The sequence below is a fragment of the Rhinolophus ferrumequinum genome, chromosome 4 (assembly GCF_004115265.2).
Source record: "Rhinolophus ferrumequinum isolate MPI-CBG mRhiFer1 chromosome 4, mRhiFer1_v1.p, whole genome shotgun sequence".
In the NCBI taxonomy this organism is placed as follows: domain Eukaryota; kingdom Metazoa; phylum Chordata; class Mammalia; order Chiroptera; family Rhinolophidae; genus Rhinolophus; species Rhinolophus ferrumequinum.
In genome coordinates this window covers 71,355,789-71,368,314 of record NC_046287.1, presented here as the reverse complement: position 1 = coordinate 71,368,314, position 12,526 = coordinate 71,355,789, and the positions used below count along the sequence as shown (strand labels likewise).

At 33.8% G+C, this 12,526-nt stretch overlaps 1 protein-coding gene across 2 annotated transcripts in view; it reads right to left on the bottom strand.

The window, feature by feature from the left end:
* The window catches only part of TUSC3 (tumor suppressor candidate 3), a 149,615-nt gene that overhangs the window by 78,688 nt on the left and 58,401 nt on the right, over positions 1-12,526 (bottom strand). For both annotated transcript variants that reach the window (XM_033105008.1, XM_033105009.1), the window contains exon 3: positions 2,849-2,966. In XM_033105008.1, the coding sequence (XP_032960899.1) occupies positions 2,849-2,966 (118 nt within the window). The remainder of the gene's footprint in view (positions 1-2,848; positions 2,967-12,526) is intronic.

Sequence of the window (12,526 nt, the reverse complement as noted above, 5' to 3'; positions counted from 1 at the left end):
CATAGCATTAAGAATCTTTCAGTGGTTCTCACAAGTAAAACAAAATATATTCTCTTCCACTTTTGTAGATTGCAATTCCCCATAAAAATCCTTAACTGTTATAACTTACACATATTTCTGCACTTACAAATGAAAACTCTTATTGCTAAGCCAGGGGCTAGGTTTTAGAAAAGACAAAGCAGTTCTATATTCGTAATTCTGCTGAATCAAAATTAGCCTGAGGAAAATTTTCAATTAAAAACAATCTTGACTTCCACTCTCAAACTTTAAAAGAAAATGTTTAAAGCATATAAAAGATATATCAACTATTATATCTAACACTATAGCTACATAGTCATATATTTTTAGCCTATAATCAGTACTCAGCACAAAGATAGTTACACTGTGCCTCACAGTTTTGTTTAACCTGAATTACCTGCCAACATTTTAAGAAGAGATTTCATATAGAAATTCGTATTTGGATCTCTTCTTGTTGAAAAACAGAACTAGCTACATGTGGCCTGCATTTCTTTAATGAAACTCGAGCAGAGCTGTATTGCTGTCACTGGGGTCAAGCTTGTCCTGTCTGCTTTGCTGCAGTTCCACCCACATTATTCTGGTTCCTCAACAATCAGACCAAAGATCAGTTACATGGTGTTTTGCTGATTTTCTTTCTCACAGTACTGAGGAGAAAAGTGAAATATGAGTGCTTCTATTAAAGATTTATTTTTTTTTAATAAAGACCAAGAAAGGCTTTGTTGCCATAAATATAGGAGAGGGCATATTTACTTGTGCGAGTGAAGAACTAATACGTTTAATATACTAAGATACAAAATTAATTCAACCTGCTTTCTTAGTTTAGTTTACAGGCCTGGCCAGGACAGACGTTAGTGTTTGAAGCCTCTGCTCTAGCGGTCAGATCGTGGACCTGATGACTAGTTCCTAATGTGACAGAGAGGAGTCACTTCCATCTGCTGATCTTTCAGGCCAATTCTGAGACTCTACAGAGACCCATAAATTACATGAAAGAATATTTGGTTCTCACAGTACTGTGATTTTCTTTATTTATAAAGTTATTTGAAATTACATATTTATGTATGAGTTTTCCTTTATTATTATATTAGCACTCAAGTCTGTAAGCTCCTCATCAGGAAAAACTATGTATGCCTTTTCTTGTCATTCATTGCTCCTACAAGAATAGGCACTCAATATTTGCTGTACAGATAAACAAAAAGAAACATCCCCAAAAGGCAAAAACAAAATTTATGGAGGAAGAAATACGTGAATAGTAATAGGAAAGACCAAGGGTAAAGGCTACTGAAGGCAAAAAAGAATTTATCTCATTCAACCAGAACTGGCAAAAATGAATAAATAATCAATCTGGAAGGAAATAAGCAAAAGATACTCACTAATGGCTCATTTACATTTAGTGAGCTGGATTTTTCACAGAACTAAATGCTTTTCCTTGACGTGGTAAAGCATTATGCTAAAGGCTGTCACATGTGAGACAAGTAAAACAGACCAAGATACCCAAACTAATCAATGCCTGGTACTACAATAAGTTTCACATTTGAAAGGCAGTGATCAAGTAGTGGTAAATATAAAAAATTAATAACTACACAGTAACAGCATGAGTAAGAGCTAGATCTCTGGAAGCCACACTACTGAGCTCAAATTTTAGCTCCATATTACACTAACTTGATAGCTTTGAACAAGTGACTTAACCTTGTCATACCTTAGTTTCCTGATCTGTGAAATAGAGATAACAACAGTATCTTTCTCACTGGATGGCTGTGAAGCTAAATGAAGGAATACACATGAAGCACTTAGAAAAATTCCTTGGAACATAAGCCCTCGATGTTGGCAGTGACGATGACACAACCACGACAAAATTGATAACAAGCATTCTGACACTGCAATTCAGTACTTTGCTCTACAGAAAAGACTGTGTAAATGACAATGTATTAATCCCTAGAGTTGCTGTAAGAGAATACCACAGACGAAGTGGCTTAAACAACAGAAACTTATTTTCTCAGTTCTGGAGGCTGAAAGTATAAGTCAAGGTTCCAGTAGGGTTTGTTTCTGATGATACTTCTCTTCCTGGTTTGAAGACAGCCACCTGCTCACTGTGTCTTCACCTGGCCTTTTCTCTGTGCACATATAGTCCTGCTGTCTCTTCCTAGACACCAGATCTATGAAGTGGTGTCCTCCTTAGACACCAGTTGAAGGAGGTAATTAGGGTTCAGTGAGATCCCAGGGGATTAGGGCCTCCATCCTTATGAGCTCATTTAACCTGAATTATCACCTTAAGGTGATATCTCCAAAAACAGTCACACTGGGATTTAGGGTTTCCACACATGAATTTTGGAGGGACACAATTCAGCCCACAACAGAGAACAAAGACTTCCAAATATTTAACACTTTATTATATATGTGTATATTGCACAATTCTCTATATCTGCCACATTGGAAAAAGTAAAGGTTAAATAAAACTTACATTGAATTTTATGTAAAATTTCATAAATCTATGGATACCACCATCTTAAATCACAATTAAGTATCAAAATGCATGTGGATAATGCCATCTTAAATCACAATTAAGTATCAAAATGCATGTAAACTGCCACTGTATCCTTAAAAACCACACTTCCTCTACAAAAGTTAAAATGTGTTTATGGTACTCACACACTAATGACCAACACTATTCAATGATAAAAATAACATTAGCTATAATTATTTTAATTATGTCACAGAATTTATTATAAGGACTATTGTATTTATCACCTTATGTATTTTTATCTGGCAAACAAAAATGTATCAACCAGAACCAACTCTTAAATATATTAGCAAAATAAAATATAACTTTTACCTGTTGAAAAACATCTGTCCCCTCATCATAGTCCACCATACTGAAGAAGAGCTTGTTACAAAAAGCAGAAGAATAGCGCCAGGAGTTAGCCAGTATTTGATATTCTTCATTGGCTTGCCTGATAAGAATAATGGAGTACAGTAGACACATATCAGTATCCAAGCATTAACAAAGCTATTAATAAAACAAGTAATTCTAGGGCAAAGGTTGGCCACTTTTTGTATGGAATTCAAGCTAAGAATTGATCTTATATTTTGAAATGGTTGTAGAAAATAAAGTAACTATTCCATGACATGAAAATTATATAAAATTCAAATTTTATTGTTCATAAATAAAGGTTTACAGAGCCACACTGATTCATCTATATATTCTTTATGGTTGCTATTGCTCTATTAAGGGCAGTTTTAATAATTGTGACTGAAATTGTATGGGCCAAAAGCCCATCCCGGCCCTTTAAATAAAAAGTTTGATCACTCTTATTCTAGAGGATAAAATCATTATGTCCTCTCTCTCTCTCTCTCTCTCTCTCTCTCTCTCTCTACACACACACACACACACACTTAAATCTTCTGATAGTTTTTAGTAAAAGACGTAGAGCAATTTTTAGTAAAAGACAGAGCAATTTTTAAGAATATTTGCAATTCAATTTAATAATCATGAGGATGCTTAAAATTGTAAACACAGTTATACTGCACCTTTATATATTCCACTTATCTGTAAATTCATTTACATTCAAACCTAAAAATAAGCAACATTTTCTGAGTAGCTAAGCTAAGAGCATAGTTACTCCTATTTTGAATTTATTTCTATTGGATATTTTGTTGATTTCCCAGATAATATTTAGGTGCAGGGATGGAGTAGAAACAAAGAAATGGTATTGCTGGAAGGATATAGACATAGTAATGGAAACAAAAAACAATAAGTGATTGCAAAACATTAATAAAAAAAGATAATGCTGCTTCTATACAGTAGTTGATTATTCACAGGACTTTTGGGGAGTCCCTCTACCAAAACTGGAAGTAAAAAATAAAAAGCTATAATCCCACAATAACAATAAGACTTAAAGTGGAGTCAGCATCAGATAAGAGATTTTAAGAATATCTGGAAAACATAAATCTAGTGGAAAGTTCTGATGGAGGACAGTACAATGTTACAGGAGACTTCAGCTGCCTCAAAAACCTAGGAAAAATACTGGGTTAGAAGCCACAGAGATGCTAAGTCTGAGATTTTATCTTGCTAACAAACTAGCCTGTTATTGTTTCATGGATGCTGGCAGAAGACATGAGACGCCTGGCTCAGAGACAAAGGATTGTATTACTTCATGTTTCTGCATCAATTCCCCGAGACCTCTGGTCTCACAGGGTGACATAAAAGGTCCTCTGAGATGCCTGCACACACAACTGACTGTGTTACCGGAGAGGAATACTGAGTTTGAGGGACTTATTGTTTTTATAGTAAATGATAACAAGTTTGTGCTATGTTTGGTGGGAGACATCTTTTTCCTAAGGCTTGTCCCTTAAGGAACATACAACCCTTTGTATTCTTGGCACACCCAGCAAGAAAAATGCAGGGGTGCTCAGGGCCCATGGCCAACTGTGTCTCCCAAAAGTATTCATACACACACACTCACACACAAAATGTCATGTAAAAAGGAACACGGAAAATAAAAGAGATGGCACTTATACATTTTAAATATGACTGTTTAAATTAAATACTGATACTAGAAGATAGAGTTAAATAAAATTCACAGAATAAAAAAGACACAGATAGATTGCATTGTGGGTAGGAGGGAATAAAGGTCCTAGAAATATAATCCAATAAATCCAACTTTCAAACAAGAGTCCCAGAGAGAGAAGAGAGACAAAATGGAGGAAATATTTCTAGAGACAACACAATTTAAGATTAAATCTTCAAATTAAAATCATTTCCTAGGTTCTGAATAAGAGGAACAAGAAAAGACCAATACCTAGACATATTGTGATATGTCAGAACATTATGGATAAAAGAAAGATACTAAAAGTTTTCAGAGGAAAAAAAAACATAACAAGGGCAAACAATGAGAATCGGATTGGACTGGTTATTTCCAACACTAGATACTGGCAGATAATAAAACAATCCCTTCAGAGTTTTGAGGGCATGTTATTTTCAATCTAGAATTCTATATCAAGCCAAACAACTAAGTTTGAAATAAATATGGCCTCAGAAAAGAAATGTGAAATTACTTTAGGATATAATTGATAGAAAGGAAATATGTATAATAAGAAAAAGAAAACTTGAGACTACTACAGAAGCTCTACACGAAAGGCAAAAGGGCAACTAGGAAGATGGTAAGGTAGGAAGGGCAGAAGGTGTATAAGAAAGCTATGATCCAGCTATGAATTACAAAATAGAGCAGGCATTTAATTGGACTTCAAGGTGAACAGAATAGATTCTAATCAATCATTGGAAAGAGTTGGAAGATATCAAGACTAGTAAGGCATATCTGGTCCCACAACAAGAAAAACGACAACAAAATGAACAAATGTCAAGGTCTAAATAAGAAGCAAATTAAAATATATCATAATTTTGATTAATTGGTGATGAGTAAGGTTATTTTGAACATTCTGAGTAGGACAGAGGTCATAAACAACAGCACTGTAGAAAAGGAACCATAATCGTAACATTCTACTTTGCCGTTGGTGCTATTTATGTAAAACTAATAATATAAATGCTGTTTGTCATCTTTCAACTTTCTAAATCAAACTATAGACAGATCACAGATGTAATTATGGTTATAGTATAGAATGCAAATGCTATCAACTATGACAATACAGAAGTACTGTGAAAAGGATTCGGTGGGTAAAAGGGAAGGAGAAGAGGTGTATGGGGAAGTACTTGTTAATCTTTATGTTATAAATCAGGGGATCAAGAGATATCACCTACCTTTAATGGACAAGAAATAGAAGGATGCTATTAAGTGTTAGAATAATAAAAGAAAAACTATAAAAACGATAAGGGTTTAGTGAGATGAGTTAAATCCTCATTTATCATAGCAAGAAATGTAAAGATTGAGTCTTTGTATGAGATGAATAACATTTGGAGATATGAAAAAAAAATCACCAGAAGAAAACACAATGGAATAACAGTGAATACCTGTGGCCAAGTCTGCAAACAGGTGAGACCAAGGGCTAAGGATGGTAGTTGTTCATTTTAGCTCCCCCCTCCCTTTTTATTAACAACAAGCACATAATATTGCTGTGATTAAAATATATATCTCAGAGAGCTAAATACGAAGAGCTATAATCTGAGGTTATTTAACATAAAGACCATAAGAGAATCTTTGATCAGAGCATAGTACAAAAACTGATCATTGTTAACAATCAGCCTAAAACTGTATTGTGCTCAGTAGGCAGAAAATTATATATGCTATATATTTAGAAATGTTCAATGAAAATTATTACAGATTTTTAAAGCTTTGGTGGTTAAATAAGATTAAGTTCACTATAGTTCACTGAAAAAGTATTTCCTCAGCACCAAATAGCAAGAAGTGAGTTAATCTCCAGGGTCTCTGCTCCTGAGGAGTTGGTGTTGTAGTGGGAAGACAAATAAATACATGAAAGTAACCTAAAGCTAAAATATACACTGAAGAAAAAAATACATGGAATAATATTACAGAAAATCAGGAGGATCTACTCAAAAGGTATGGTCATAAAAGGTTTCTCGGATGAAGTGATACTAAAGCTCAAATTCCACAGATGAGAAAAGCCATCAATGAAACATCTAGAACATTTCAGGTAGCAGAAACAGCAAGCACAGAGGCCTGAAGGAGGAAGAACTTAAAATGCTGGCAAACTGGAACTGTGGTGTAAGTGAGAACACACACTCTGTTTACTAGAGAAACACAAAGAGTACCCAGCTTGCACCCTCCCTCAGTCTATGGAAAACAGTGCCTCATTGCTCCTCTTCCAATCCTAACATAAAAACACAGCGAAAAGCAACAGGAGCCCTACAATCTGATTTGATTTTTGCCACATTGACTATAATATTATTGGTAAGCATTGATCACTGATTTTTCAAAGAAAAGATGAATAATAACTTCCCACAGTGAGTTGGCACTGACGATGAAGTAGGTCGGAATATCTTTGTAAACTAACAAACCTTACGAGACCAATGTTATCTTAAAAAGAATGGCATTACAATTAAGAAAACAGTGTAGTTTTCCACAGAAGAATATTTTACACACAAAAATAGTTTCACTTTTAAAATGAAACTTAGGGAAGTAGCAAATCAGCAAAAACTGGCATTTCGGTGATGATGATATTTTGAGAAATGAAAATGCTTCTTTCTGAAAAATACACAAGAAGAATCAAATTTTAGTATTTAACATCCGTGTATATATGGAATCTCATGGAATGACATTAAACAAGGATAATGTTGAATTTCTTTCACTCGTGATGTTATAACCTAGCACAGACCTACTAGACTCTCTAAGTATACATTCATGCACTCATTAATTCACACCACAAATATATAGAGGGTGTCAAAAAATCTATACACATTTTAAGGAAAACTGTATTAAAATTGTAATAATATATACCAATAACAAAAGATGATACAAGTCACGTTGGACTTCTGCAATCACAAGAGGTGCTCAGAGTGGTTACCATCAGCGTCCAGAAACTTCTGATTACGGCAAACTACTGCTTGAGCAACCTTGACCAAAGTGTCCACTTGTATACATTTCATTTTTTGTCACCCCCAGTATATTAGTGCCAACAATGTTTCAGATAATGCAGGCGTGAATAGTAAGTACAAGGTCCCTAATCTCAAGAGTACAGTTCAGTGAGCAAGAGAATAAACATGAAACTTCAGATAATCCTAAGTACTCTGAAGGAAAGAAGAAAATGTGATAGAGTATTGAGGAATCAAAGAGGATGAATTCATTTTGCCTTCAAACTCTGTATTCCTTATCATCCGATTGTTCAGTTTAACTTCCTAATAATAATCAAAGATAGATTCTAGCTTCCTTTAGTGAGAAACCCTAAAGTTTCCTACTGCCTGTATCATAAAGACAACGGGCAGAACAGAAGATGAGATCCTCCATACCCTGCCCACAACTTATACCCACAATCTGTCTCTATCAACATATTAAAGGGGCCTCTGTTTTGTGACATCCCATGTTCATTCTGGAAGCATTAAAACACCAAATACTTTGTTTACAAAGTCCTCCATTCTTTCAAAAGCTTGCTCAAAAACTGTCTCTCCTCCAGAAGTCATTTCAAATCTCTGCAGTACTTGTTGAGGCAGCTGTTTGAAATGAAAATTCTTAGCTACTGTGCAGCTACTTATTTTATGCATGTATCAGTACTGTTTGTGCATATTATGCTTATGCATTGATTGTCCACGGCTAGGACCCGGTACAGAATAAGCATTTAATAAAGGTTTGATGATGGTGGTGATGAATAATATACTTTCCTAAATAGTAAATATATATACCCTAAAACTAAATATCACTAAATTAGAGATTCTGAACTCTTGAAAGTATGATTAAAGCCCACTTAGAATTATGTCACAGGATAGTATCTTTTGTAAGGCCAACTTGCTTTACTCTGTTGGTAGTCTTAGGAAGAAAAAAATGAACACTTTATCACAAATAAATGCTATTTATCAAAGGAATAGTGGCCATTACTTAAAAGTTTGTAATGACTAAATCAGCATCTAACATAATGTTCTTAATGTTAACTTCATATGCAAATCTATCTTAATCAATATTTATTCAGCATTTTAATATGTGCTGCAATAATAAAGAAGTATACGTCACATCTCCACCTTTAAGAAGCTTGTTAGAGAAAGGAAGAGACACACACTGACACATAAATAAGATATATATTTAACAAGAATTTAGGTTATAGGTGCTATATGGCATATAAAGGAGGGTGAGATCACAATGGAATGGAACTGGACAAAATATGAATGTGAAAATATTCACAAAAGAACAGAAGGCCTAAAATTACAATAAGCAAGAAAGGACAGAAAGAAAATATTAAGGTAACAGAAGCAGGATAAACAAAGACTACCAACTCTAAAATGTTATTATGTGTTCAAATAATAGAATATACATTTCATGTTAGAAAATAAAGAAAAGAGAGACTGGAAGCTTTCTTCTGGTAGAAAGATAAATAGGACCTGGACGTTATTCTGTAAACAGTGAACAATTATGAGTGTTTTGAAAGAAGTGGATTATGCAAAATACTAATTAAGAAAGCTGTATCTGGCAACAGTGTGTATAATATATTGGAGAAGCAGAAAATGTTTGGAAGCTACTCAGAATGTTACTATAATGGTCTACTTGGGAAAAGAGGGGATATTTAAATAGACTATAAATGAAGATTGACCTATTTCTTACATATTCTCCTTTAGAATCTAGAACACCAAAGCATCCAGCAAACTTTTTTTACACAAGCTGCTTCTACTTAGGAATATATCTAGCTGAAATAGAGAATTCCAGGGGAGCTAAGTAAATTATATTTTTTCAACACAAGTACGATACTTAAGAGAAAATTTAATATTGACAAGGTAAATGGGGGCTTTTTTCTTTTTTCTGTTAATTCACTAGCAGTAAGATCAACGAATAGAACTGTCATTAAAAATAATTCAGCAAGCCTGAGAAACATGAATTTCAATGTTGTCATCTATTCAGATGACTCATTAGATGGAATGTTTCCCAGTAACAAACCCTGTTTTCTAAACTTAACTCCATTATCCATATACCCCTTCAGTCCAACTTCTTAATGATTAATAGGGAATAGAAGAATCCTAACTAATGACAAATAAGAAATTCACTGGATTTCTGTATATGTTTATGTCAGCTTGGACAAAGGAGCGAAGTGAGGCATCACTAAGTGCTTATTGCCACACTTCAGACTTCACTGCCATCTGAAAGTGAAAACTGAAAAAACCCAAACGCTCCAAACATTTAACTCAAGTTAGCATATTTCTAACACTGTTAACTAAAAAAAATATATGTTCTGTTTAGGCAGCTCAGGAATATTAGAGGCTTAACTATAAATTTAGGAAACATTGTCAATTATTCTAATAGATTCACATGCAGCCTGAAGAGGGCAGTCAAGTTGTACCAAAGCATCCAGGAAGGCTGCTGGGCACAGTTCTGCTAAACGTATTGTTAAATCTTAATTTTTTTATTATGGAGACAAGAAAAAAATTACTTAATCCAAATGCTATAACTTTTTATATTATAATCATTTTTACAGGTTATGTAAAACTAAAAAGGATTATTAATTCATCTGTAGTTGTATATATTTAATATATTTCCCATGATGAATGTAATTTTTATCTGTAATGCCCTTGAAGGGATTTTTTTTTTTAAGAAATGTGATTTCTCTTTTCAGTGTTATTCAAACTTCCTAAAAGTAACGGGTTCATATCAAAATCCCATGTATCTCTTTTACAGCCATATGTTTATGATGACTTACATATGTATATAAATATATAGTACACAGTTATTCCAAAGTATGTCTTAATAAACCCCAAAATTAATCCATTTCGATAGATATTGATATACAGAAATCTGGTGTGAGCAGAACCACCTATTACTTATGGTTTTGAAGAGAGAAAAAAACTGGTAAACAGCATCCTAAACAAAGATTTTAACAGAATGATTTCTCTCTAGTTGTGCTACACGTACCCAGGAACCTACTGAACACACTGAAATACACTAAATAGATCCAATACTCTGAAGAGCTGAGAAGTCAACAGTTCACTACCATGCTGTAATTGACTCTGCAAAATTCACTTGGTAGATAAATTGAAGAGGTTGTGCCCATTATGCTCTGTTTCCTATGCATCTGTATTTTCCTCTATCATACCTAGTAACTAGATGCCTTTCCTTGGAAAACAACTCTAACATAAAACATGTGATTCAAACACAAATCTTAAAAGAAAAAAATGTATATTAATATAAGGTATTAAATTGTACGTACCATGCATAGTTACAACTTGGTTCAAGTCAATAAAACTTTTGTTCTCTTAAAAAAATGGTAACACCAACATATAAATGCTTAAAGGCTGTATGTATGCTAAGAAGACTGGCACACAATGCAGTAAAAAAGCAGATTCATCCATTGTTCATTTGACAAATTTTTATCTACATGTATACTATAAATATGAGGACTATAGTATATATTTGATAAATGTTTGTGGAATTAACAGAAATAATTGATAGATAAATGAATAAATGGATAAATGAATACAGTATTTAGTAGGAGTACATGGAAGCAGAAAGAAACAGGCCCTTGCCTCAAGATATGTCATGTCATTAGGGAAACATTTATAATGTTAAATAATGAAAACAAAACAAATGATGAAGTTCAAAATAATGTAAATCTTGTTTATCATAACATGCCCAGAAATTATCATCATATTAAAAAGAAAATTCGTTGAATAAATGAATTAATGCATTCATCATAAAGCCCGACAAGCTGAAATTAGGAAAGCATTAACTTGTACCTTAAATCCTGCAGGACTACTCAACAATTGTACGCTTTAGTTTCACATGGTAGAGAGACTGAAATATGCAGCTTTTAGAGAACTTTTTTGTAATGACTCAAAAAGGCAGATAAAAGATTATAGAAACTATGTTCCAGGAGATGGAGATCAGGTGTTTTCTACTTAACTGAAAGCAACACTATCATCATAACATTTATTTTGTACTAAGAACCCTTTTATGTATTTACACCTATCTTACTTAATCTTCACAAAGCCTTGTAATACAGATACTATGTAGTTCTATCCCCACAGTTGTAACTATGCATGTTATATACAATTTTGTATCTTATAATCATATATTTTTCCAAGAGTCTGAAGGACAAAGTTAATAACTTGTCTCTGTCCCATCGCCAGTAATTACTAGAGACAGCAGAATTCAAACTCGGGTAGTAAGAGATAGGTTATAACTATACCTATGGCTATACATAAAGATATAAATACAAACTCAATTCTCAAAGCATTTTCCCTAGACCAGATGACCAAAAATCATCTGGGATATTTTTGTAAGACTTCATGTGTTTAGAGCAGTTTTAAGTTTACAAGAAAATTGAGAAGGAGAAACAGATTTCCTGTATATCCCCAGCCCCCCATAGTCTCCCCATTATCAACATCACTCACCAGAAGGGACTTTTTTCTTTTTCTTACCAAGGATGAACCTATATTGACACATCATATCACCTTAAATCCATAATTAACCTTAGGGTTCACTCTAGGTATTTGCACATTCTATGGGTTTGGACAAAAGTATAACGACATATTATCTACCATTATAATGTCTTCAGAGTAATTGCACTGCCCTAGAAAGTCATCTGTATTCTGCCTATTAATTTCTCACCACCACTTACTGGTAACTACTGATCTTTATTGTCTCCATAGTTCTGCCTCTTCTAGAATATCATATAGTATGTAGCCTTCTCAAATTTGCTTACTTCACTTAGTAGTATGCATTTAAGGTTCTTCCATGTCTTTCATGGCTTGATAGTTCATTTCTTCTTCGTACTACATAACATTCCATTGTTTGGACGTACCACATTTATTAATCCAATCACCTACTGAAGGACATCTTTGTTGCTTCCGAGTTTTTGGCAATTAGTAAAGCAGCTATAAACATCTCTGTGCAGGTTTTTGTGTGGA